This window comes from Anabas testudineus, chromosome 14, assembly GCF_900324465.2.
Source record: "Anabas testudineus chromosome 14, fAnaTes1.2, whole genome shotgun sequence".
NCBI lineage: Eukaryota > Metazoa > Chordata > Actinopteri > Anabantiformes > Anabantidae > Anabas > Anabas testudineus.
The window spans coordinates 5536026-5563864 of NC_046623.1; the positions used below are offsets into that span (position 1 = coordinate 5536026).

General features: G+C 40.6%; 4 protein-coding genes across 6 annotated transcripts; 1 reads left to right on the forward strand and 3 right to left on the reverse strand.

The window, feature by feature from the left end:
- Window positions 1–1690: 1690 nt before the first annotated feature.
- Window positions 1691–5503, forward strand: gng3 (guanine nucleotide binding protein (G protein), gamma 3). Its single transcript, XM_026372422.1, has 3 exons — window positions 1691–1858; window positions 2460–2559; window positions 3807–5503. Exons 2-3 carry the CDS (start codon window positions 2461–2463, stop codon window positions 3933–3935), a joined length of 228 nt encoding a protein of 75 aa, XP_026228207.1. The 5' UTR covers window positions 1691–1858; window position 2460; the 3' UTR covers window positions 3936–5503.
- Window positions 5504–6088: 585 nt separating this feature from the next.
- Window positions 6089–9254, reverse strand: banf1 (BAF nuclear assembly factor 1). Of its 2 annotated transcripts, none has more exons than XM_026372420.1 (3): window positions 9109–9254; window positions 8173–8329; window positions 6089–7504 (listed from the first exon to the last, which is right to left on the reverse strand). In XM_026372420.1, the coding sequence occupies exons 2-3, from the start codon at window positions 8296–8298 to the stop codon at window positions 7358–7360; spliced, it is 273 nt and encodes a 90-aa protein (XP_026228205.1). In that variant the 5' UTR covers window positions 8299–8329; window positions 9109–9254; the 3' UTR covers window positions 6089–7357. The 2 variants fall into 2 exon arrangements, with proteins under 2 accessions (XP_026228205.1, XP_026228206.1); XM_026372421.1 differs by having other exon boundaries at window positions 9124–9212.
- A 415-nt stretch (window positions 9255–9669) lies between these two features.
- prdx5 (peroxiredoxin 5) lies at window positions 9670–11729 on the reverse strand. Its single transcript, XM_026369805.1, has 6 exons — window positions 11398–11729; window positions 10598–10732; window positions 10376–10507; window positions 10178–10216; window positions 10026–10090; window positions 9670–9918 (listed from the first exon to the last, which is right to left on the reverse strand). The coding sequence occupies exons 1-6, from the start codon at window positions 11494–11496 to the stop codon at window positions 9813–9815; spliced, it is 576 nt and encodes a 191-aa protein (XP_026225590.1). The 5' UTR covers window positions 11497–11729; the 3' UTR covers window positions 9670–9812.
- Window positions 11730–12223: 494 nt separating this feature from the next.
- On the reverse strand, window positions 12224–26359 carry esrra (estrogen-related receptor alpha). 2 transcript variants are annotated; one of them, XM_026371452.2, is made up of 8 exons: window positions 25907–26359; window positions 24237–24339; window positions 19175–19558; window positions 18320–18436; window positions 18065–18178; window positions 17099–17266; window positions 16365–16634; window positions 12224–15439 (listed from the first exon to the last, which is right to left on the reverse strand). In XM_026371452.2, the coding sequence occupies exons 3-8, from the start codon at window positions 19551–19553 to the stop codon at window positions 15186–15188; spliced, it is 1302 nt and encodes a 433-aa protein (XP_026227237.1). In that variant the 5' UTR covers window positions 19554–19558; window positions 24237–24339; window positions 25907–26359; the 3' UTR covers window positions 12224–15185. The 2 variants fall into 2 exon arrangements, with proteins under 2 accessions (XP_026227237.1, XP_026227239.1); XM_026371454.2 differs by lacking the exons at window positions 24237–24339; window positions 25907–26359 and adding an exon at window positions 23150–23282.
- Between the last annotated feature and the right edge of the window lie 1480 nt (window positions 26360–27839).

Genomic DNA, 27839 nt, shown 5'->3' on the forward strand with positions numbered 1-27839 from the left:
TGTCACAACATCTGCAAGTTTACACAGGGTACTTAATACAAAAATCACTTTACCACAGTAAAAAACTAAATGCTGAGTCAAATGCAGCTCTCAACATTCAGATTTAATTTTCATCGTGTTACTGGTGTTGCGAAAAACTTTGTGTGTCGTACCTGTCCCCCAATGTGGGCTCTCTCCTTCCCTTTTGCATTGTCACATCTTTATAAATGACTGAAATGACAAGCACATGCATCTGTAGTGATTATTATGCTAAACAGACTGTGAATTAAACAAAGGCTGCACAATCTGACATTGTAGTTTGTAGTAGATTTCAGCCCTTTTTTCATTGTAACTCAAAATGTGAAGTTTGAAAGCTAAGAGGCACTTCTGTCTTTTCTATGCAAGAAATTATTTGTCAAACTATTTATTCAGCCTACATAATAACAGCATAAACTATGTGTGCTGAATGCAAAACACCCTTCCTAAACAGTAAACTACTCTTTTATTGAACTGCACATGACCTAAAATCATATTTTAACACTGTCCACTGACAACATTAGTATAATGCATATAAATTAGAAAAGGTAAGTATTGAAACATTATAATATATAAATAACCTAGATACATTTTCCATTATTCTTTGGACTCATCAAACACCTCATTGTAATTTTTATTACAGGCTATTGTTACACAAAATTATACCAAACACCAAAGCATTATTAAATACACTATGCTGATTTTTGATTTCATATATAAAATAGATTTATACACTTTATTTATAGGAGGCTACAAGCTATGGTTGTTTTTGCCATAGTTTTATCATTTATTACGGCAAGCAGGAAGGACAAATGAACGGAGCGCGAAGCAGCCACCGCGCTATCAGAGATGTTAAATAAAAAGATGAGTCGCCACCTGTAACGAGACTTGAAGCGCAGCAGCCCAGCGCCATTAGGGCAGAGGAAACACTAGCTTAGCAAAAATGGCGTCGGCCAGTTTTAGAAAGATCCGGTGCGTGTTGTAGGTTTTAAGACTCTCTTCTCTAGTTTCTTAGGGTGGATTATAAATCTGATTTACCGCAATTTATCTTTGAAGCAATAGTGAACATCTTGTTATTGGATTAAAAAAAAACGTTACTACATTAGCGGAGATGTTGTGACTGATACTGGTGTCGCTCTTTCCTCCACAGGGTCTTTGGTGTGAGAGCGTCATTAGACACAAATAGACCCGCTCTGCTTTTCTTTAACTCAGACACTTTTGCTTCCTGTCATTATAACATGCGAGACATGAGGCATTCATTGCATATTTAGCACACTCACAACTGAAAACGGCAGACATTTCCTAATTCAAGTTGTGATGTAAACCACTACACCAGACTGCAGCAGTCCCCATAGCAACAGAGGAGAGGGTGGGCACAGAGACACAGAATGATTCAGACTGCTGGACTTCACATCCTAAGCTCAGAATAATGTTTTAGCACTACAGAGTAAAACCACATAGCACATAGACTATCCTGGTCCATGCCAGAGTGTGAAACCTGAAAGATTCCAGTTGGCCCCAATTTGCTGACCGCAGATATGGTACAATCCACCCTTGTAAGGAAACCATCACCAGTGGCCTCCCCCTCCCTCAGTCAGGCAGGTACCACTCACTGCCGAAAGGGGTGATCCTATCCATCCACCACAAATCTAGTGCTCATTGTGGCAGAATTGCAGTGCACTGTACTGTACAGAGCAGGGTACCATCCAGGCTGTTGTCTGTGAGGGGTGGGGTCCGGCTACACTGATACCACCAAACATAAGCTCACAGAGGGACACAGAGAGGAAGAAAAAGGCAGAGAGAAGAGGGGGGAAGATTGCACCTGAAGAGGAATTTAATACGGGTAAGCAGAAATGGGGGTGGATGGAGGGAGAAGGAAAAAGACAATGGGGAAAGGTCCAGAATGGTTCAGATAGATTGGATCCTTTCTGCTCTATTTTCCCCCCCGTTGACAATCCATCTGACTTGATTCCTTCTCCATCTGTGGCAGTCATATGCATATTTATTTATTGTTTCATGAATGGCTGTGTGGCTGCAGTGCTTGATTCATTCTACATTTGATATTTCTCTGGATGTTCTTGGCTGTGGTGGGAGAATCTGTGGGCCACGGTGAAGAAATCTGACCGGCTGGCCCATTTTACATGTTTCTTTGAGGAAATATCTGTCTCGAAAAGCTCATTTTCCACCAATGGTTCGAGGTGTGTGAACGGGAAATAAATAATCATAGCTAACCGCAACCTATAAACAGAAATGATACATTTTACATTTCCTACAAAATACATTCAAAGTGAAGAATTGTAGGGCAGGAAAGAGTGGAGGAATCCCTGAGGGACTAGAGCTACAAACAGTTAGCTTATTCAAATGAAATAAAATGCAGAAATGTACCGAATGTGTTTCCATGTACTGTAGTTCAAAACCCTCAACGTTGCTGTGTTTGTGGCTAGGATGAAAGGAGACACCCCAGTGAACAGCACCATGAGTGTCGGCCAAGCCAGGAAACTGGTGGAGCAGCTGAAGATTGAGGCGAGTTTCTGTAGGATAAAGGTAAGTCAACATGGAACCCTCCGTTACACATGGGGATCGAGAAAGTGCAACTCTCTGAAGCAAAGATAATGCAAAGATAAAAAACGAAAAAAAACAACCTGCTGAAATGTTCCAGTGTTGCAGGAGGTCATGTAAATTCAGAATCATGTTGCACAGTCTCAACCTGCCTTCAGTTTAAAGGAGACATTTGTGCAGTTCCTCCTGTTTTTGAACTATAAAGCTTCAAATCAAAGTTGAGATAAGAGCTGAGAAGACGACCAGGCTCCACACTGGGCGATGAATTCAGGGTGGGGTAAGGCTGGATGATGTAGAAAGGCACCAGTGACCTTTCGGAGCGCACTTGAAGTCGATGCTTCCCATTGGAGAGTTTCCAAATGGTGCTGGCTTCTCTCATGTTCCTAAGACACCTTGAGACACATTAAAGAGACTGACAGAGGACAAACTTCATCCTGTTAGAATCATTTATAGTTGCATGTCTATCTGCACACATTCAGAATTCACACTTTTCCCTGCTTTTGGTAGAGAGACACTTGAAGCCTTTCTATTTATGGTTTTGGGTGATAGCACTGTACATTATTTGATTGAGACTGCATCGAAATTCTTTAAGAGTCTTAAATAAAGACTTTATATAGAATGAAATATTATTATTCTGTAGACAATGAATGAATACACGCTGGGAAAGAGTTAAATACAAATAAAACTAAATTAAATGGAAAATAATCCCAATCCTATCTGGACCTGTAAGACAGGTACTAACAGCTTTCACGAGGATCACACAAACAGGTTATGTCACAGACTCAGACATCCTAGATTTACTCTGGAAGACAATGGGGATTACACACAATGCACAATTTTTCAAGTGCCCATATGAACACGGCTTTAGCTTGTCATGATCCCTCTTGTTTACACAGATCTTTCAAAGATTCCTTGAATGCACCTTTAATGGAAGTGATGGGGGCAAAATGTTTTTTTCTGCCGAGCTGCACTGGCAACACAAACAGGGAATGCTATCCCCCGTCACTGACACTGAAAGGAAATGATCTTCTAAAGGTCACGATGTACAAGTCACAGCTAGGAAGCCTCGTTTCAACGTTCACGTTAGCACCTGATTATTGTTAAAAAATCACAAACGTTCCTCTAAATGCACCACAACGCCTGATGAGAGACTAACATCTTAACAAACTTTGGTTGTGAATTTGTGTAACTCATGGTTGACCAGCTCTAAATGTGATCATCCTCGCCTCCAGGTGTCAAAGGCAGCGGCCGACTTGATGGCGTACTGCGACGCACACGCCTGTGACGATCCCCTCATCACCCCTGTGCCCACCTCAGAGAACCCTTTCAGGGAGAAGAAATTCTTCTGCGCTCTGCTTTGAGACAAATCAGGGATCAAAACGTACAACTGTACAGTGTGTACATGCACTTCCAATCAAAATAAGACATCAATGTACTATAGTAACCTTGCATAAAAGCTGCCGATGTACAGTACATAATCAACTACAAAATGTCTTGAAGTCAATTCTCTAAGAGCTAAAGTCTGTCTCAGTGTTAAAGGAGAAGACAGAAAAAAGGAAACATGGGAATTCGAGACAAAATCCTTAAATCAAAGTAGAAAGAGACCTATCAAGACCTAATAAAACCAGAAATCTAAAGAACAGAAACTTAAAAAACAGCTATCATCTCATGCTCAATGAAATATAAATACAGTATATATATATATATATATTACAGGTAACTGCTAAAAAGGACAACATGCTGAGCATCAACCGTCTCAACAGGCTCCACCAGTCACAGTCACATCATGTGGACTCTACAGCGTTTGAAACAGTTTAACATGGGCGCTAAATTCCCACATTAGGTCCACGGATGATGGTGGCATTACATGCCTTAGATGCTGCTCTCATAGTTTTCGTTCTTCCCTTACAAACTGTCCATACGTTTGAGATCCAGCAACTCAGATGCATGGGCAAAAGAAAAAACACAGACCTATGTTAGGTAATTAACATTTCCCATAAATGAAACTGTTTCCATTTGGTGACTACTTGTAGATGGACGTAATAACATCCTTCTTTGTTCAGAAAACGACAACAATTGGACTTCTTCACACACACACACACACACACACACATTTTCTCCATCAATATTTCAATCTTCCTTTCACGCTGCAGCTCATGTATTGTGACATTTTGTATTCTTGACTCACACGTGTTGCCTCCGTTTTGGCACTTACTTGTACTTACCAACAACAGCTGTTTATGAGCGGATTACGGCCACGCAATCGGTTTCCTTCGAGGTTTTATTAAGAGTTTGCTCATTTCTATACCGTTGCTGTAGTGTGGATGTGGACGTGTGTGTGTACGCATAGGTGCTACTGTGAAATTTAAGCAACAATTCTGAGCATCTGATCACTGTCATATCAAGATTTTATAGTTCAATAGCACAGAGACCCAAACGACATTCCAGGGGTTATGGTCGTTCAGTATAGTACAATGTAAGCCACAGAAATGAAATCAGATTGGGTTATTATGAGTCTGTCACACTGAGAATTTTCTATTTCTTTAAGGCAAAAAAATAAATAAACAGCAGTTGTGATATCCTTTTACAGACAGGCGTACATCATCATTTAAACTGATCAGGTATGTGATGTTCTCCAGAGCAAGGGGTCCTTCAACAGTTCTCCCTCAGTCAGAATGAGTTTTCATTTTCTCCATCAGCACAGGCAACAGTTTGTGTGTGTTAAACCATGTACACACAACAAAACGGGAAACTGTGCTTCGACTATCTCTGACTTCATGAAACTGTTGGGGACCCCTGCTCTGGACCATTTCGACAATTACCCAGTGTACTTGCAAGTCTTGCAAACATCAAATTCGAAGCTTTGAATAAAAAAAAAGGTAACTATGGAATATGAAGCACTGAAATAAAACATCCTGCCATCAAACGTTTTGTCATTTGTGATTTTATTAAGTGTAAGGTACACTCAACACGTAGGAAAAAAACACTACGTCTAAATTTGTTGCTTGGCTTGTATTTTTATTTATTTTTTTAATAATGAGAGCAATATAAAAAGTTTTCACAGTTAAATGCAAACACATCAGCCGGTGTTTTAACAGGGAACTGCTACACATTGGTTCATATAGCTGTAACAATTAGTAGAGGTTTGTGTGATACACTCTTAATATGAACTACTGCAGAGTTTACAGTTTATCTGACTAGATAAAATGTTTTAACCTTACTTTCATTAAAGTATCTCATAGTTATGTTGATAAAATCAAGCTCAGCTATAAAGACCTGATCTAAATTAGCTTTATCTGTGTAAGTTCTTCATTTAAAGCCACCAGAAACGCCGATCAGTAATTTACCCTCTTCCCATTCATAAGTACATAAGGCATCTTCATTTTAAGTCAACAGCTTACATAGGTTTTGCATCCTTGTTGGGATTTTCATTTGCACAATGAAAAACAAAGTTTCTATTGAAGCTACATATGTTCTATCATATAATGTTGTGGCTTGTCTGTAATTCTTACTGTTACAGTGTTGTCTAATTAAGCCAGTAGCCATATGCTTAATTACTTAGTGTAAAGGCTACAGTCCACTCATCAGCAATAGACTGACACATTATTTCAGTGTTTGAGTTTGTTGCATCAGTATCTTTATTTATATACCATCCTTTTCCATCTCCAGGGTCAAACAAACTTTGATCAGACCGCATACAGGCATCTGATCATTTGCTCTGTTATTAGCAGGTTGAAACGTTTTGTTTTATTAATTAAAAAAGAAAAAAAAACATTTTTTGCAAACACCAGTGTCCCATCTGCTTTTGAAGTTGAATGTCACAAATCAATTACATCTTCTGCAAGATGCTTTAAATGGACAATCCACCTCTTCCACAACCTATTTAAAATACTCTTGGTGGACTTGGAGTACATGATAACAGACTCATATGAAGTGTTAGGAAAATGCCTGGGAGATTAAGTACAAGTATCAGTTTGGATTGTACTGAAAAACCATCCACATAGAGAAGGAAAAATGTGTTCTGAACTCAAACACATCAACGTTTTTCTGAAGGTAAAATGTTTAAACACAGAACAAACAGACAATGTTGAGCTTAAAAAGGCAAATTCTCAGCACAAGACCAATGATGAATAATGAGAATTTTAAAATTCAACCTTAGTCACAGAAGTACACGCTGCATTACAGTAATCTTGGGCAGAAAGATTGTTATTGTCAAAATCAGCAGCTTTTTCAGAGAGAATGGGTGGTTCTCACAGCAGACATTTTGACATGTCACAAGGTGTAATAACATTCAGAAAGAACATTTGAGCATGATACTGTCACAACCTGGCCAATGTGCAGGACTGGCTCAGTATCATCACTCAACCTTAAACAGAAAGAAGCCATCGATAATATCATGCCAGTGCTTTTACTACTAATAAAAGTCAAAATGTGAGCAGTAAAAAAAAGGGACTACCGACACCAAGGTGATGTTACAGGAAGACAGATCTGTCACATTTTGTAACGATGTGACCAACTGACCAATTTCATTTTTACAATTTATGAAAAAGAAAGAGCTGCAGATTAGTGTAATTTGTGTAATGATGGCGTGAATTCAATCTGGGGAGGGTTATGAGACTTTAGAAATACAGCTTTCAGTATAATTTAAAAACAAACTGATGTCAACAAACCCCAGTGTGAACAGTGTCAGTTCATATATATGGTGTAACTGAATTGAACCAAGACCACTGAAGAGGTAATGTACAGTTTGGATATGCGACGTAGAAAATGATGACTGAATGCTTTATAAGAAGGCGTCACACCATTCTTTGAGACAGCCATAGCAGTCACCTTGCTGTTTGACATTTGCTCCACAAGTGTCCTTCAGCCAGTCCCGGAAAAGCTCCTCATCTTTCTTAAGCACTAGAAACTGTCCTAGGACAACATACGCCTGTAAAGACAAATGAAAACATGACAACAGTTTTGTTTAATAGGAGATAATACGTTTTTTCCTGACAAATGTCATTCAACAGGAATGACAAATAACCCCTTAAAGGTGAAGGTCAGACAAAGATTTAGAATGTTTTAGGGCTGTCTTCTTATTTGTGTCAAAAAAACAAACAAACAAAAAAAATACATTTGAAGCTTCAGGGCCTTACTCTAGCAGGTACAGTGACACCTGGTGACTTGAAAAACAATCTTCAAAACCAGAGTTCAAAGCGCTATGATACACAAGCTTGTGCATTATTAAAGAAGTTATGCATGTTTAGAAGTGATACATTAAATGTAGATGTTAATGTGCACCATTACGGTAAATAATTAATAAGCTTTCTAATAGATTAATTTAAATCATTAAGATTAAAAACAGTTTGTTGGTAATAAAGTAGTTAGGACCTAATGTCAGGAAAGTGTTAAAACGTGAAGGTTCATATTTAACATCTTTCTGCAATGTCTGTGACTGCAGACTATTCTTCAGTTAGTCTTCTCATCTTTTCTTGACCCACTAATGGGGCTATCTTATAAAACATGTATCAAGCTTGTGCATGGTATATTTGTGTATATATGTGTGACACATGCCACACATAGTGTATTTTGCACCAAAAACATCTAATTTGGTACCTTGTCAAAACCTTTCTCCTCCAGTCTTTTGCCAAGGACCTCTCCAATGCCTGCAAGAGTCATCACAGATTTCTCCCCCATGGGCTCAGCCACAAAGTCTTTATGTTTTTGGGATGTTGACGACATGGCTGCTTTGAAGGCTGTCACAGATCACCAACTGAAATGTAACAAAAAGAACATAATATGGATCAGAGACACTTTTCCAAATGTTATTTGAACTGTTTTCTGTTGTTCTCGTTATACGCTACGCTCACATAAGCAAGTTAGCTGAATGGTGTAACACAGCAGTCACGCTAGCGTAGAGCGTAGCTAAAGCTAACGTTAATAATAAGACCGACTTGAAACCAAAACTAAAAATTAGCTGTCAATGCTAACTAGCTAAATGCTTCACACACACATTCATTAACGTTACATAAATAACATTAACTCAAGTTTACAACACCTGGAACCACCTTTAAGAGACAATCTTAACGTTACCTGTGTTTACACTCGTCGATAGGCTATGCTAGCATCACAGACGTACATTCACGGTTAGCACAAGTAGCTACAACTGTTGAATTACGCGCGCAGTGCATTTCAGTGCTAACAGCTTTAGCTACTTAGCTAGCATACGTTCACTAGCTAGATTTAGACCGTCTATTTCCATACTACTTACTCGTCGTAATTAGCAGGAGCTGTTCGCGATTTTAAAAGGCCGCGCTATTTTTGAACAGTGTTCAAATGTTTGTATATGAAGGTAGCTCCATGGAGACAGTGGTAACATTAGCATTAACTACATAACAATTTAGGCGCCTTCAAATTAACCTAACGTTAATGTAGCTTCACTGCTAGTAAGCTAATTGTTCTTTAGCGACTGCTTATTATCGTTTCACGCAACTTTTACGCGTATTGATATTTTTTGGCTACATAAACTCACACATCTGTGCAATGCCATACCTTCTGATGTCTTACCGAGGCTGAATATCACCGTAGTTAGCTCGACAGCCGCCGTGTGGTTTCTGTTTCTGTCCAGCTACCGCCGGCGACCACAATGCAATGCGTCATTGCGTCACGGAGTGAAGCCGGTAGTGTTTTTCCCTGATTGTGAACTCGCAGGTTCACAGCAGCTGATTGTTTTGCATGGGTGTAAGATTAAATTGATTAAACTCACTTGAATCAATACTCGACAAACTATGTACTTGTGTCCAATCAAACATGTTATCTCCATTTTCAGTTGGCCGTTGATAAGACCTTTACTTTACAGATTTTTAGGTTCCACTCACCTCGGGTCAAACATCCATCAGAGCATTTATTTTGTATCACAGGATGAAAAACAACATAGCACCGAGAATTTCTCTTCATCAATGTTTAATTAGAAGAAGCAGTTGTGGAATATTTTATCTACACACACTAAATAACTTCCACTATGGGCAATACAAGAAAACATGATTATTGCTTTAAGGGTAAATTCAGATTGTCATCCGTGTCATAGTTGTGCGCATTAATTAAATTCAAGCTCTTTTTCTGACACTAGCAACCACATGACTTTTACATCTATCTTTGGGAAAAAGAGAAAGCTTTGATACTTGGCTGTGTCAGTGCAACCTATACTAGCAGCAAACTCAAGGTTTGCAGTTTGGCTAAATGAGCTCTTAATAAGTCTACAGCTCAGACAGAATATTAGGAGCCAGGCTGCAGGTCAGCCCAGTGCCATCAGGCTCCACGTTGATCTTCTTCACAACTCCATCTTCCACCAACATAGCATATCTGAAATAACAGTGTGTTAAAATTAGTGAGCTTCAAACGTAGTAAAAACACTTAAAGCCAAATACTGAATTGATGAAAACTAATTTCAAATTTAAAATGCTTAGTACCTCTTAGATCGCTTGTTCCCAAGTACCTGCACAATCTGCTCACTGTCAAGTACCAGGTCAACTGCCTAAGAGGCAGAGAGGAAACGACTGATGAGCACACACTTGCAAAACAGTCAGAACTAAAATGCACTAAATGCTGTATGTAGTTTTACCGTTGCAAAAGCCCCAGTTGGATCAGCCAGCATACGAACCTGCAGGGGAAAGTTACAGCAAGTAAAACATTCTTCATTTCATTAGGATACTATTAACATCCTGAACTGACAGTCCTCTGAATGGTCACAATATGCAGTCGAGCCTTTATTTTAAAATTAGACCTGACTCATCTGCTACAGAAACGTTGTAGTCCACACCTTGCCATCTGCTCCATGCTCCTTTCCCCACGCAGCCATGACAAATGCGTCATTGACTGAAATGCACGCCACCTCTTGTATACCTTTACTCCTCAAGTCGCCAGCCTGCTGCACAAAACCTGGGAGGTGAGTCTGCAAGAAACGTGAAAATAAAAGGGTCAACTCGTGCAAAGGTCACCGTCCGCAAGACACCGCAAGCAGCGCCTGACAGTGTGGACTCACTTTGGAGCAGCCAGGGGTAAAAGCACCAGGTACAGCGAAGAGGACCCCCTTCTTCCCCTTGAACAGCTGATCCATAGCCACCTTATTTCCAGGCTCCCCCTCCTGGACATCCACTGCGGGGAGACGTTCACCAACCTGATGGGGATCGAGATCATGATGTATACAAGGAACTTAACAGGAGACTCAGTTTTAGACCACTGGAGGGCGACATGTCAACAGCATATTTTGTTTTATTTCATTAAAAAACAACAGATATTAACTGGTTAATGTGAAACACATCTATAAGACACCGAGTGATCAAGTCCTTCCTAATAAGTGTTAATAAATAATAAATATAAGTAACTTTAACAACAGTCTGTCAACACACCGTGAAACAACCTCATCATTTCAAATGAGTAAATTAAAGTGTGACTTATAGAATAAAACGTCGCTCACACTCGTTTTGGATTAATAAGGAGAAACAGGAGACGCCTCATCACATTGAATTCAGATTAAACACCCAGCTCGTCGTTAGGCTCATTTTCCGACTTGTTAGCGGTGACAGCCAGTCTCCAACAGCTGACAGCTTGTGTTTTTGAAGTCAAACCCGGTCGTGCAGGTGGCAAACACAGCTCACACACATGCGATCAACTTATTTCTTACCCGCCTGTCGATAACATGGCGACGCGGACACAGTTAGTCAGGCAGGCGAGCTACAGGGACAGGGATCAACAAAACATGGCATCCTCACGTCTTTCCTCGTCGGCTAATGGTGGGGCAGCACCGGCGGCTAACGTGGGCTAAACGCATGCAAATCCTACCTGAATTGGCATTTGAGCGACGGCAGAAGTGTGGATCGTCTTTACGCACTGCTGGACACGGCCGCGTCTGAGGAGGGAGGCTGTGATTGACAGCATCATAGCTGGAGGATGGGGTAGCTAGTGTCGCTAAGCGAGATCCCGCGCTGTTTTTATTGGATCGGATGCGTCCTGTGCACTGTTTCTGCACACACACACACACACACCTGATCCACACTCACAAGCCAACTTAATTCAGCCTCTAACAGCGGTGTCCCACATGGAGGTTAGCTGGTAGGACCTAGCTTCCAGATTCAGGCCTGCTAAATCTTTACTTACTGCGCCATCTGCTAACGATTGCAACAAGCCATGTGTTTCCTGTATCTGTAGACTGACGTTAAACACACTGATTAAAGAAATTAATTAGTTATAACTATCTATAACATACAATATATACTATTTATAATCTATTTGATAGGGTATGCATTGTGATAGACATTGTTATTACTGCTGTACAGTCTTGTATTTGCTCTATGACACTTCAAGCACACTCATTTGTAATCCTTAAAAAAAAGTAAACATTGACACCTGCAGTCAAACGTGATGGGAAACATTTAACACACAAACACAGGAAGTAAACCTGTTGGTAATGCTACAATCAGATCTGTCTGTGGAGTCTTTAGGTTGTTCACAACCTTTGAAGGTTGCCCCACATCATCAGTGGTGTTTTCTAATGGGATAAAGCATGGAGGCTTCAACTGTAGTATTTACCATCCTACCCCCATCAATACACAAATACACATACTGTACATAAACATCCACAGGAAGAGATGACACAGATGATATGTGGTGGTGGTGTGTCCGTTTATTACACAACACAAAGCACCTACAATAATCCACTCCCTGTTGTATTAGACAGAGGAAAGTATCACTTTTTTCACAGTGATTTTTATGTGGACAATGTTTAGACAAGGACATCAAACTGTTTCATTTAAATGGAAAAGAAGAAGAAAAAAAATAAAAATAAAAAGCCTACACAGAGATTCACAGCCAATATCACACACAAAAATAAAGCAGTGTCAACACACAACGGTAAATTGAGTAAAAAATAGAATTTAATCATTTAAATAGTCTTTCAAAATACAAACATTGATTTGAACTTCTAAATAATATAACGTTTAGTAGCTATTTTTCATTATAACTGGCAATGTTAAATGTACACGGTGGCTATACAAGGAAATGTGAGGTTTGGTAATTTATTGTATTGCTCATTTATATTAATTCGCACATATTTAATAGAAACTACAAATGACTGTATAATTTTAACAGTGCCATCTGTGCCCATGTACCTAAAACATTTGTATGTTAATGAAAAAAATGTACCTTTATGCAAAAGACAAAATTTTAACAGCTCTTAACTACGGTTCCTATATTTCTTTCTTGGCTTTAGAAATCTGACTTACTACTTTAGTAAACAAATCACAAACCAAAAAAAAAACATTTTAGGTGGCAGGAACATGTAGGCTGTAACATCTGAAAATAAAACCAAAACAGGTGAATCAGAGTCACATTTCGCCAGATAACTCCATCCCTGCGGTACAGTGCTAGCTTTTGCAAAAGTAATACCGGTGTGAACAGCTGCAAATGACCTCTAGTGTTTTCAAGCTGCACCTTTAAACCTCTGAAACCGTATCAACTGTAGGCCTGCCCTCCAGTGTGAGACACTTTGTACCTTGAGGCATCTTATAAAGCACAAATAATTAGCCATATACGTACGCTTTAGACTTATGAAGACAAAGGAAAAAATAAATTATGACCTCGGATGTTCACACAGCTGCAGGACATTCAAACAATCTCATACTAGCTTTAACATGACAAATCGAAAGGTCAAGAATTACATTTGTCTCCACAGTTATTTGGCCATCTGGCTTTCTCTGCCTCCTGAGGTAGCCCTCTGTAGCCTCACCAAGCTGCTGCTGGATCTATAGAGCCATGTAAATTGATCCCTAAATGACAATCAGCTTCCGAAAACATACAACTGCTTACATTAAAAAAAAAAAAAAAAAAAAAGATTAGCATTCTTAATATCATGAATGAAAAGCTGTATTTCAATCCCAAACCCACAACGATGTCACAATATCAGTAAAATACCCTAAAGTCTAGAAAGGAAAATGAATGGGAAAAAAAAGCAAGTTTCAAGTCTTTACAAATTTCAATACACTGTGAGCTGCACAAATATAACTGTAATGGGCAATTTGTATCACATTTGCTGGCTTTATCGTGTTCCACTATAAATTGCATGTTTCTTTTTTATTCAATGAAACTGTACATGGCTAAAAGACTAATGGCCCTCTGGGCACTAAACATTATTTTCAGGGATCTGATTTTGACATCAGATACGGTAGCTCTGCATTGCATGTGATGCTTATTATAACGATCGCATATACTGCAAGTAAACTAACCTGCCGAACAAGGAGTAGGACTTTCAGGATGTTTTCAGACAAGGTTTCAACATCCAACAGGAAGATGTTGAATAAGTTGCATTTTTTGTTGCCCTGAGCCCTGTACGAGCAAGTTCAATTCCCCACACATCTGAGATCTCTTTTGCAACGTTCTTCACTGCTGCAGAAAATGCAGCAAAGTCTCACAACCAACCTATCAATCATACATATGGATTAGTGTTACAGATTACAGCCCCAAAATGAAACAAGTCAGAAAATAGTGGTTCAATCTAGTGGAGGACAGTATAAAAAAGGAGATGAGGAATATGCATTTCTTTTCTCACCACTGATGATGCCACACTGGCTTTAATGTCAGATCTGTATTCTTCCCTGATCTCGGTGTAGCTCATTGGTCTTGGCTGCATGTGTGTGCATGCGCTTGCTCGTATGGAAATCAGTTTTGTGTGTGTCAACAGGATCTACATACAACACTCAACATATTAGCTTCCAAGTAGAGCAACTTATAAGCATGCAGTCTTCATGTTGATCTCTCCTGGACTATAAGTCAGTTCCCAACTCCAGCATTACCCCTGTAGTTGCTGCTGGTTTTCTTTCCTACAAGTTTCTAAATCTACTCCCAGCATCCAAGCCAGTCTCTACTAGAAGCCAGAACTGAACCAAAATCACCACTTGAGAGTGGAGAACTACTGATACACACACAGAACTAGATGTCTCGTCATTTTATCCATATTTTAAATGTGACAATAACCAATCATTATATTGCTTTTAACATATTGCAAGTAATTCCTATGGATTTGCCTACAATGGCACGCTGAACTATGGTGAATACAAGCACTTCATGTGCATGTTAATCTGACCCTATACTAGACCCGCAAGTCTCCCACTGTTTATGTCAGTATGGCTTGCGTGAGTAGATGTTGCATTATTCATATTCATATTCACAAGTTCAAAAGCCACATGAACACAGTCTGTGCCTGGGTACCAAAACTTTGTTCTTCAGTGGTTATGCAATTGCAGATTAATGCTGTGATGGAACACGCTGTGAAAATAGTTAGACGGAAGTATTCTGGCATTAACGTTAAATGTTTTCACTCTTGGAGCCTTATACTGATGTTTGGCAGTTACATCTTAGAGTAAATACCCAATTCCCACTTCGGGATAATGCATGAGATTTTTCCTTTTCTCATTTTCTTTTTCTTTCTTCATGTAGCCTGAAGGGTAAATTGACCATTTTATCCATTAATTCTTTAATAAAAGCTTTCTTTTCTCATAAACCACTCTTCCACTGCTGAAGACTAGATCTCGGTTGGGTCTTTCCCTGCATCCCTTTTGCCTCTGTTGCTTTCCACTCTAGGGAGAGTCCATCATGGCTTCCAGCATCTCCAGGAATAGTTTGTGCATGGGTACACCTCCCCGGGTCTTGATGCTGTAGAAGGTGGTCAGAGCACGACCAGCAGTCTGTCGGAGGAGAGGCAATGTTAAAAGGAGGCGTCCTGCCCGCTGGGGGTCGTCTGGGCGCCGCTGACATTCCAGCTCCAGCAGGGCCTGGTGGAGGAGGTCCCGCAGCTTCTGCACAGCCTCCATGTCCTCGATGTAAACAGAGTCTGACAGAACAGCAAGGGGCACATGGTAAGACAGTGTGTAGGTGTTTAAATTTCCTCAGCTGTTGTCACAGAAAGAAACACTATGCTGCTCAGTAACTTACTACAAATACAAATTGATGCCAGCCTTTATTTAGAACACAAACAGTGGATTTGTAGCACAAACAGGACATGCTACATTATCTGCTGTTGACAGTAATCTCGAGGGGACCTTTAAGGCACGTCTACACAAGGGTCATGAGTTAACTTGCAACATTCATTAGGCTCTTATTAGAAAGTCTAATGACAGATGCGCCTGACAAAGAGTAGAAGAATATGTTTTTAGTTTGCCTTACTAATTACACCTTACACTGGTACAATAGTGTTTCTCCTGCTGTCATGGACCTTTGGCTGTTGACCTACACAGACCTGCATCGAGCTAAAAAGCTGAGCAGCAGTTTTCCTTAACTAGCTCCCATCATACAGCACAACACGCAATCCTACGAATTTAGACCAAACACAATACAATATTTTTCAATAAACAGCTGTTAAAGACCTAAAACAACAACTCAGCACAAATTCAAAGCTTTACAAGGGTGCACAAACTGCAGTCTCAAAATTATCTTACAGATGTCTCAACAAACCATCAAACTGGAAATAGTTTGTAGTTTCTGATACACAGTCATATGCAGGGTTTCCTCTAAGAAGCCTATTATGACTTGTACTTTAATAGACCTAATATTAAATTTGAAGAACATTTAATAATATTCCTCTGAATTTAGCAGAGGCATATTACAGTTTCAGATGAGATGGGCTGACTCCACTGTAAAAGCCTGTGAAAACCCAGATCTGTTAATTAATACCACAAGAACGCAGTTTCAGGGTGGTCTAATCATAAAGCATACAACTGATAAAGAGTCTGCGTAAAAGTCAACTACACAACAAGTACCTGAGTTAGTGAGTGCGATGGCTTTTAGCATGACGAATTCCTCTCGGTCCACATTTAGGGCCCGGAAACGGCGAGCAAGTTGACTAATTGCTGCATTTAGCTCTGTCAGTCCTGCGGCACGTGACATTTCCTCATCAAGGACAAAATCCTCTGCGAACACCACCTCATCCTCACAGCCCAGAGAGCGGTATGCTACACCCAGCACCAGGACCTCCAGCCACACTGATTGCAGCACAGACATCTGGTCTGCTAGGGACAGCGACAGAAAGCCTGTAGAGGAACAGACAGGCCAGAGAGAGAAGAACTGAAATGAGAAATAAGAAAAGAGATAAACTGGAAACAGGCTCACATTTTTGGGATCAACTGAAACAGCAAACATATCAACTCCAGCTTGTGGTACAGTTATCCACCGGGGCAGTTGTATTGCCAGCAGACGTTCAGCATCTCCCCTCCAGATACACCTTTCACATCAGTCAATTAATTTAATTAGTTTTGACTCAACGGTTCCAGACATCTTCTTTTACCAATTCATCTTGTTGTATCTATAGATTGCACTGTTCATACTGTCTATTTATAGTGGTCAATTTTCTAGTTCTAAAAAAAAGAATACAGTCAAACACTGAAGGACACAGATGATATTAGGGTTGTTCCTGGTCAGAGAGATTGGATCACTCCATCTATTCTGCTGTCATTCTGCCTCTCACCTTCACATTTTTCCTCTCCACATCCCTTACCTGGAATGTGTTTGGCCCAGCCAATGATCACAACCAGTTCACGGTCAGCAAGGTCACAAAGGGTGGTGAGAGTCCTCTGGGCTGTGTCAGGCTGCAGAGGGTCTGGCATGGCAAATAGCTTTTCTGGCTCTGCCACTAGGAGGTGGGACACGATGATGTTGGAGGAACCTATGTCACAGAAGTGACAAAAATATGAAGTACAAACAAAAACTGCACTGTCCATTTACTGATGCAATAATTAATGTCATTAATAAAAGTAATACATCAAAGGTTATTTTATGGTATAGAAAATTGATCTGCAATGGGTTTAACTACATTATATTGAGAGCTCATGCTGCAAATTTCCATAGCCCTATTTTAAATATAGGCCTAAGACTTAAATTAGAGGTCAATGTGAGGTCATTTAAATTTATGGAAATTAGCACAGTTGCAGTCAGTTCACTTCTGTATTGCTAACTGAACAGTAAGGTATTATAGTACCATTGTTTGACACTAGATGGTGCTGTTTTCTAACAATTTCCTGTGGGTTTGAAGCATGTTGTGTGTTTCTTGTAGGCTCTGAGCTTGTGTTGCATTTTTGGACACGCTCTACACATCTGTTGACCACACAACGCTTTCATTAGGTCCGTGTTTTTAATGGACATAGCTGCTGTTTGGTAATTATACGCACTCTGCCAGCAAGACATTGATCGACAACCTATTATATGTTGCCTGCTGGCAACAAGACGCCTCTAACAGCAAGAAAAGCAAAACTGTTTTTTAAGACAAATAATGACAGGTCATTGACGAATATAGCCAATGTGTGAGCTGGCTGCACCATTATGGAGTTGCTACAGTAACATGTGGCACCTACGGCCTTTTAGCTTTACCACTGAACATTTACACAAAAAACATGCTGTGCAATTGAGCCACTTTTCATTTCATCTGCACAATTTGCTTATTGTAATAGTATAATACAAATCCCACCTTTTTCACTCTCCTTTGTCAGAGGTAGAGGGGCACTCTGGTATGTTGCGTTCTCCACTTCTGGGCGCCTTTTGTACTTTTGTCTTCCGCCTCGGACCCTGTCAAGACGGACTCCTACGTGGGAAAAAAAGAATTGACACATGATTTTTTTATGAACAAACATATAATATAATAAAAGATCAGAACAATGACCTCTCAATATGTAATATCAAGGACTGGCTACATAATCTCTGCAATCACATCACAAACACTCACCCTCCTTCAGCATGCCTACTTTGAGGCACTTGGTGAAACGGCATGCCTGGCAAGCCTTTCTGCGTCTTTTGGTGATCTCACACTCATTCGATGCTGGACAACTGTATTCAATGTTACCTTTATGGGATAATAGAAATGTCAATTTGTATTTAAAAATACAGTTTTTAAAGTACATTCTCTTATTTTGTAAAAGAAATCTGCCCAGAGCCTACACCAGACAAGCTAAGCTACCCATAAAGTTTCCCTATATGTATACATGCAGTGTGATAACTGCTAAGCATTCGTGGTTTTTTTTAACAGACCAGTAAAAACCACACTCAGGTGGTTGTAGTGATAGTGTACTGAAGCATGTTAAGGAATAACACCATTAGGACATTATGTGGGTCCTTAGTCACTCCTGTATTTCTCAAGAGGTTCCATTTTAGAACTGGAGATGATCAAGATATTTTATTTGGTCAGAACTAGACCAAATCGTTTTATGATCCTTTGTTTATTTTAATGCGCTACACTCCAGCAATATCAGCCCTCACACCGGTGTAATAAACATCACATTACCTTTACTCTCTCCAAAGTATACAGAAGGTTGTTAGGAGTTCACAGAGGTCACAGAGTGCAAAACGCGATATTATCCAATGAGTAAAAGAATATTTAAAATCTGTACTCATTGCTTATAATTTATTCATAGTTTAGACTGTGTGAACATATACGTACACAGAATAATATAAGTACTGTATTACTCCAGATTTTCTAATTATTATTTGCCTCATTGTTTCTCAAAAGCATGGTAAGTAAAAACCATGAAACTGTTAGACTGGTTGACGTGTGATGCAAACACTTTGTCACCATAACACACACCTTGGATGGTTCTCTTGAAGAAGGCCTTGCAGGCCTCGCATGATGCCACGCCATAGTGGTAACCTGAAGCCACATCCCCACATACTAAACACAGCCTCTTGGGAAGAGTGCTCAGGGCGTACTTGCAGCGTCCTGTTCCATTTCCAGTGGAGCTCTCCTCTGCCCCATCACCACCCTCATCTTTGAAGTGGCAACGCAGAGCTGGTGTGTAGAGCGGCGGGGAGTAACGTTTAGTGCCGTCTCCTCTGGTTCCACCACCTCCACTTTGAGAGGAGTCTGATGAGGCCCCACCAGGGCTGGTCCGACCTCCCCCGCCTCCTTCTGGACTACTTGGCTCTGCCTTTATGTAGACGTCTGACCGACGCTCTCTGGAAGACATGATGTCTAGAGGGGACAAAATGAAAAACAAAGAAAGGTCAAGTAAATAAAGGCATATAGCCTTTATCTAACATCTTTGCCTTTTAAACTACCTTCATATCACAAACCAAGTACATGCAAGGTGCAGCATTTTCCAACTCTTGTTGAGATGCTGTCTTTTAAATTGAAAAAATTCCGAAGTGAATCAGATATTTTATAATAAAACTTAATTTTATTTTCATAATACTGGTCTGGCCCCAGCATAAAGTCTTCACATCAACCATTGTTGTTTGCAGTTGCGACTACAGTTTATTAATGTGGGTTGGTTTGAGTGTAAACATAGAGATTAGAAGGAAACACTGAATAAATAAAAATATGAACAGTAATTAAACCTGAAGTGTAGACTCTGTCTTAATGGAGAAGAAATGAAATGTATTAGCGCATTCTGACCTGCAGCGAAGCCAGACTAACCTACACTTATACTACCAACAGAGACTACTAACCACAAGTCTCTGTTCACTTTAAAATCTTGGTCGTTTTTCCTCTAGTGGATGCATGAGTGTGACAAGCACACTAATTTAGCATTTTCCACATGCTGACATGACAAAAGTTCTTCCGGTTCATTAGCAAAACTGTCCCTGTGTTGTTTGTGCTGTTTCTTTTTGACAGCTAGACTGTTTTAGAGATTAAGAAAAACTTAAATTCACCAAACCAGAGCAAATCGTGCTTAAAATAAAACTCTATATTCCCAGATTCAGCCCACAGTGTGAAGCCTTAGCCAAGGTGACCAGATGAAGGTTGTTCTGCTCATGAACATGCCCACTCCTCTCTGCCCAGACACATAATGTATGGTTAAGTGAGGCAGTAAGAGAGGTGTAGCAACCTGCTTCTTAGTCAAAAGCTTTCTCTAGCACTAAATTTACCAGAGTCACCACCAGCTACCGAAGACAAACACGCAAACCTGACAACCTGTATGTTTGTGACTCCAAATTAGGGCCAAAAGTAATAATAATTTTCCACTACTTAAAAGCACCAGCTGTCATTCATATACACTTGTAACTAAGTAACTTAGTTACTGGAAGCCAAATGCCAAATGTCTGGCTCCTTCAATCATACACTGCATCAATTTTATAGAAGACAATAAGTCAAATAATGAGAGAAATATAGCCTCCCCTGTCATCCAACAGTCATCTGTGCCATGTCTGTCTCTAAACTTCAACTTATCAGTGGCTACATTAATGCAGAGCCTTACCCGAATGATTCTGCTTTTGTTCCAGCTTAATAGATCACTGCATGAGGACAATGAGATGGGATATCTTGCAGCCTAAATAGTCTCAATCCAGTTAAAACCAGAAAGTGACTTGTAATTTTCTGAACCACGGTGAGGTTGAGTTGATCATCCACAGTTACAGCTTGTACTGCATTTAAGTGCTGCAATATCGAGAATACTTTGCTTGCAGTCAATTCTGTGCTGCAATCATTTGCCTGCCCACAGCAACAACATCACATGCATGCACGTTCTGTATGGGTGACTGCCCTAATTTTAAAAACCTACAGGTGTAGGCAAGGCTCTTATGGGATTTTGTTTATGGTATATATGGAGATGAGAAAAATTGCTATGTTTTGGGGATTTTCAGTTTGTTTACATGTATGCAGTTATTCACCACAGCAAAATGGTCACATGCAGTCACTACACACACACATTAGCAGGTGCACGTCAATCCCTACCTGTGTTTTATAAATCTGTTATAAACAATATAGTGACTCCACACAGTATTCAGATCACTTTAGTGTTGCTGTAATCTGTAATGAAAACTACTTAAACCCTTAGGTAAGGCAGTACAAATTGTGGCCAGGTGCATCCTTGTTGCTTTCATTTTCCGTTACCTGTGTCTAGAATAGGATTGTATATTGGCAAGAAACTGGTGATATGACTGCACACTCATCGACGTATATAATGTTCCACAATTCAAACTACGTGTCAGGACCAAAGAACTCTTAAAATATCTCCAAGATAACATTAGATTGGGGCAAAGGTATATATTTCTAAAGCATTGAGTGCCTCCAGCAGCACAGTGACCTCAATCATTGTGAAATGAAAGAAGTTTGAAACCACCACAACTCTTTGTAGAGTTGGCAGTTCACCCAAACTGAGTAACCGGGCAAGTGCCTTGGTCAGGGGGGGTGACTGAAAACCCAGCAGTCACTTTAACAGAGCAAAATCAAAGTCTTCTGAAGAGATGTGAAACCTGCGAAAAGGAAAACCATCTCAGCAGCACCACGGCCTATCTACCAGGCTTTATTGAGTAGCTATACAAAGACACTCGGTTAAAGGCTGCTTGGACTCTGGGGACTTAAAGTAAAATTCTATGCACTTTCTCTGTCAAACACCAGGCACTGCTTATATTGTACCTGCTAATACCATCTCTACAGGCGTGGTCATGTTAGCATCATGCTGTGTGTGTTCACATTTCAGCATGATCATGACCCCAGTTTTACAGCCAAGATAACACTGAAGTGGCTTTAGGACAAGTCTTCAACTGTCCTTGAGGGGCCAGTCTGACTTTAAGAGCACAGAACTTCTGTACAGATACATGAATGACAACCAATCTGACGGCAACCGAGACGTTCTGCTAGGAAGAATTAAATAAAATGACCAAATCCAGGTGTGTAAATCTTAACCAAGAAGACCAGAAGCTTTAACTGTACCAAAAGGGATGAGGTTAAGGTCTACTGTAGGCCCAGATATTAATTGTGAATGAGAGAAACTCAACGTGTTTATGCTGTAAATGTACAACGCAACATGTAATGGAATACTTAATATGTAATATAATAAGGATGGGTATTTTTACCAGGCATCATGTGTTCAACACAAAGAACGAGGAACCTAATATGAAATGCTCAAGCTATCACTGCAAAACAAGTATGTCTTTATCATATTTATTGCTACAGCAGATAATCCAGTGCAATGCTATAGTGGCTGGCTATACTTTCCTTGGAGTTTGCCCTCTCTGGACTTGATTGTAGCACTATTTGGCAAGTAGCAAGGGGGCCACAGTAACCTTAGCCTGTTTAAAGTTTAGCTTACTTAGACTGAGTTTACAACCTCAATGAAAGGCTCTGCCAGTACATCAGGACTAGTGCATGAGTCAGATAATCAACTATGCTAATCAGTCCGCTCAGACTTCCAAACAGCCAGTATCCGTCAACCATGTGGACTGCTGGCCGGTGCCACATCTGCTTTAGCAAACGAGGAACCTTGGTTTCAGTGAACGAAATGTTTGTTATTTCTCTTTAATAGCTTTATGGCCATTTATTTGTTTGATGAAGGCAGATTAAGCAGTGTGTACACACACCGGAGGCTGATACTTCGTTGTATAACGTTATTTTATTCGCCACAGAAGCGTGTCGACTGTACTGTAAACTAATGTACCAGCATGTTTGGGTTAGCATTAGCATTAGCCCCGACAACAGCAAACGCATTTCGGTAACTGTAGATTAGCTGCACTTCGCTAACTAAGCTAGCAGTAGCTAGCGTTAATCCTGAATGGCCAACTCTCTCCTCCTCACATCGAGGTTTATTTTTGTCCCTTTAACCCGGGCTAGGCTGCATCTTACCTGATAGCGTAGACTAGCACAGCACTTAAGTCTCTCCACGGTGTGATAACATGGCACAGGTTTGACAGAAAATCAGTTTCCACACTGGCAGCGCCTGTTAGCTCGCGTTAGCTGAGTGTGGAGATGGGCCGGGCTACAATCGGCTTTCACTAACAGCTGGTGTATGATAAAGGATGGACACACTGGAGCTCCAACACATTAGTGGAAGGAGCACTCCGAGCAGTTTGACACTAATCTGACAGAGGCAGTTCACTTTTCAGCATTTACTGCAAAATTAGCTGATGGTAGACTTAATTTTACAAAGGGTTGAATGTTAAATACTGACTTCACACTATTTTACACGCTTGGGAATTCTGGTTTAGGAAAAACACTCCTACAGTATTTTCTCTTAAAAAACAAAAAAAACATCATATGTTTTGCCAAAACATAATTAATATTTTACCTGGCATAACACAAAATTGTGTCCCAGTGATGAACTGCAGCGTCTCAGTGACATTTAACCTTTATTTATTTGCTTTGGGTCCCACTTTTGTGGGTATTTTACATTGTGTTGGGCAGGTTTGATTGGATTTCTATTGAAATTGCTCAGTATGCTTTTATTTTCTGCTTGGCTGAGTACAGCATCCCTAAAAGAAAGAAGTTCAAAGTTATGGTGTCAGTAAGCCCTTTAATCAGATGCACTGATGGCTCCTTTCTCCTCGCAGTTTGGACATGCTCACATAGATTTTCACCATTTAAGATAAAGGCAGTGCCCCTGCTCCTCCATTTACAGTGTGTGCCTTTTGTATCCTATTTGGCTTTGCCAGACAATCACAGCTGCCGATTTGTCTATGCAGATATACCAACAGATTAATCTGTGCTGTAGCTGCACAACAATCCCACTTGCCTCAAACAGGACTATACAGTGTTCTGCAGTATTCTATGAGTATTTCCTAAAAAAATAAAAGCGATTGAAAGTTCACCACAGCCTTATAAAAGTGAACTGTGAGGCAGATGAGGCACCTGGATACACAACACAAATAAGAGCCACAATTCCATGATTGCGTAATGTTTCATCAGCATAAAAGGTAATGTGAGAGCAGATTACCTGTTTGATGAACTGGAGTTTGACGCCTATATATTCCTCTCTCCTGGTGCTAGCTTAATGAAGTGCTGTTGTTTGGGGCTGAAGTTAGCAGTTATCAGGACACCTGCAAAGTAAGCAAACTTTTCTGAGTCAGAGCGACCACTTTTTTTTTTTCTTTTTTTTTTATCTTCAGCTCATGAATTTAATGGTCCCCCCCCTCTCCCAGGAACATAGTGTCCAATCTCATAATGAACATTATGTCTCAGAGGTAGCTGCACATATTAAGTAATTCAAACATTCTAAGTAATAACAGTGGCAATCTGGATGTGTGTCAGAAAGTCTATATTTGCAAAACTTTAGTTTCCTCCATAATGTGTTGATCGTAACACTGACGTTTCCTTCCTAAAATACATAACCCACTATATTTATTCCGATTTCTCCACGCTGCTCGAGTACCCTCCCCCTTACACTGCGTGACACACTCCAAAGGTCACAGCCACAGGAATGCTTGAAGGACAGACAGAGTAAAGCCAACACCTTGTCTTTCACTCATACAAAGTCATGAGCTGAAATTTAGTGATAACTCTCTGTGAATAATTAAAGAGACTCATTTTTATTTTCTAAAAAGCATCATTTTAAGCATTTAAGTAACTCTTCTGTGTGTATGTCTCTGGACTTTTTTTTAAAGCAGGCACCAATAAAAAATGCATCAAAAAAGGGCCTCATTTCTTTCATGCAACTTTAACCTTGAGCAACGGCAGTGTAATTTGTTGAAACAAACAGCACTGTTAATGCATATTCTTTGGAAGAGATCAGTACTGACAACTTTACTTTTGAAGAGGCAGACATAGAAGGTGACAATTAAACTATTAAAGGAAGAGACTAATAAACAAACTAGTGGTTAAAATAACTTTTTGTATAAAGGGATATTCCGTGATCACACTTTTCCCCCCTAAATGAAAAGTCAATTGTCTGCACATAAACCAGTCTGTCCTGTCTCACGCGGTTTTAAAGCTTTCTTTTTGATATGGAGCCCTAATGGTCTTTGTCACTGATATTGCATCGCACATAACACTGTACGTAAAACTCCGTTTTTAAAGGCGGTGCACTGTGGAGACGGTGAGAACCGAGGGGTGACCTTGTCTACTGATCTCGGACCGGTGAAAGGTTAATTGCCAAAGTGGATTATGCCTTAAGATCAGTGATCTCAATCCCGCTCCAGCAGGCTCGGTGACTTGCGCAGTTCAGTGTGTTCAGACATAAGGAACAATAACTTTCGGGAGCATATCCAGGACGGACCTGAATTCTTCATTAGCTCAATACGTGATCGTGCATTATATATATGTATGTATGTTTTCACGTTCACCAGCATTTTGTTACGTGCACCAGTATTAACAATTACAGTGTCAAAGCATACATTAACGTATGATCGGTGCTTGGTGTGTGAGTGGGGTGTACGCTGGGGAGGAAGCTTGTACTGCAAATTATTACACAATGTACTAAATATTTATTCAGCAGCTCGTCGTACCCCTACCCCCAATAACATGGCCACGCGAACTTAGCTCTGCTGGCGAGTCGAGCATGCACATCAGTCTGCGTAAAGACAGCTGACATCTCCACGGAAAGACTAATAACAGTCCCCACCGCTATGTCTTCAGTCTCTGCGCTGTGTGCTAAGAAAATCTACTTACTGGGAACTGTAAAAACATCGCAGTTGTTGTCTTTTTTTTTTTTTTTTGCTGAAGTCAGTCAAGTCTTTGCGGCTGGCAAGTTCGCAGACGGTTTAACGGCGCTGTCCGATCCTCGCAGGGTGTCTCATATCCACCGTGTCACCGCGTAATAACGTGATAACAACACGCCGTCTTATCTGTTCTGTACCGTACCCCGGTGTTATAATTTCTCGTCTTCGGCTCCCACAACTGAGGTTGTAGTTGCATTTCACCGTCGACACCTCGAGAGAAACTGAGTATCCGGTAAAGAAAAGAAGTCACAATAAAACGAGGGCGACCCGAATAACGTTATAACCTTTCTCCAGTCAAACAACGCCCCGAAGCGAAACTGAGTCCAGTATGACTCCTTCATCTACCACTACGTGGGTGCGCCACATGCCCCCCACAGTGATATTATCGCTATCATTTGCTGAAATGAACGCAGGCTGCGCTTTTATTTTTAACAAGCTCCAACCGGATCACTTCCGGCTTCGTCGCCGCTTCCTGTCGTTAGCTCGACGCAGCTCTGTGACGTAGTCTGTATCCCGTGTCTTTTCTCCTCCCTCTGCCCAATTTACGTCCGCTGTCTCCGTTACGTCCGTCTGCACCGTGCACCGGCGTCATCAGCGTTAAAATAATGACCTGCAAATGGTGAGAAAAATAAAAAATAAAAAAATGACCCAGTCTCCGGTAATCCTACATATGTTAAGGTATATTCACTCACGTCCAGCTGAAGGAGCTGTGTTCAGATGACATTTGTACAAATCTGTTACTTAGTGCAGCACCACACAATCTGAAGATGTTCTTGCAACAGCAAACCATCCCCCACAGAAACAGAGAAATTATAAAACTTCCAGAGGGACTTGCTGATGCTATCTGAAACATTCCCCCGGCTTTATTGCACATTATATCCACTCATAATACCCTTGGTGCGTTATTTTCTCTTCCTTTTCTTAAAATACAATAGAATTGGTTGTAAGAGTCATTGTTACTGACGACTAAAGCTTTAGGGGACTGCTGCAGAAAGAATGGCCGTGTCCCCTGCAGTACTCTATGGAACATGTTGTCATGCTGTCGGTCTTGTGACACTGACCCGGCTCACTCCACCACTACACAGGACAGGAGCCAATTGGAAGAGGAGAGCAAGAGATCACTGCAGCGGCTTGAAGGGGAAATAAGGGGTTTCAGTTTGAAGAGAAATCATTATCAGAAGGAGTATCACCAAACATATAACAGAAATCATGTGGAATATGCCCTTTCTATTCAATGTACAGATAATAAGTAGATGATTTTTATTTCTGTCTAAGGTTTGTAGCCCCCAGCTTCTCGAAATAGTCTGTCCCTGCGCTTTCCAACATGCCTTGTAACAGCTGACAGAGAGAGAAGTTGTCACACAAGAGATGACAACCATGTCCAGTGATTAAAAAAACAGAAAGAAAGAAAGAAAGAGAGAGAGAGGGAGAATAAAAGTCAGGGCACTGAATAAGACGCACAGAGGTCGTAATATGAATTGGATTGAACTGGATGAGTGAGTGTTTCCCTTAAAGACCTCACCATCATTATCTGGCTCTGGTTGTCAAATCCTACGTTAGTCTGTCCTCTTTCAATAAAAGCTCACTTGCATGTGTCTCTCAGTGTGTCAGAAGAGCAGGACAACACTCGTGTTTACGTCCTGCTGTGTGGACATTTGCCGCGGGCTCGGGGCTCGGGACAGGATTTCCGCGGGGCGCGCATGAGAGGAAAAACTGACGGCAGTGTCATTGCGACCTTGAAGCAAGGTCATTCGGTCTCTGCTGCAGACACTGCGATTTTGCGGGGCTGCATCATACTGGTGCAGAGTCTGCATTTTCAACCGGTTAGAGGCGAAAGCGGTCATGCTGTAGTCTCTTCATTAGATCCACTTAGAGAGCGGACA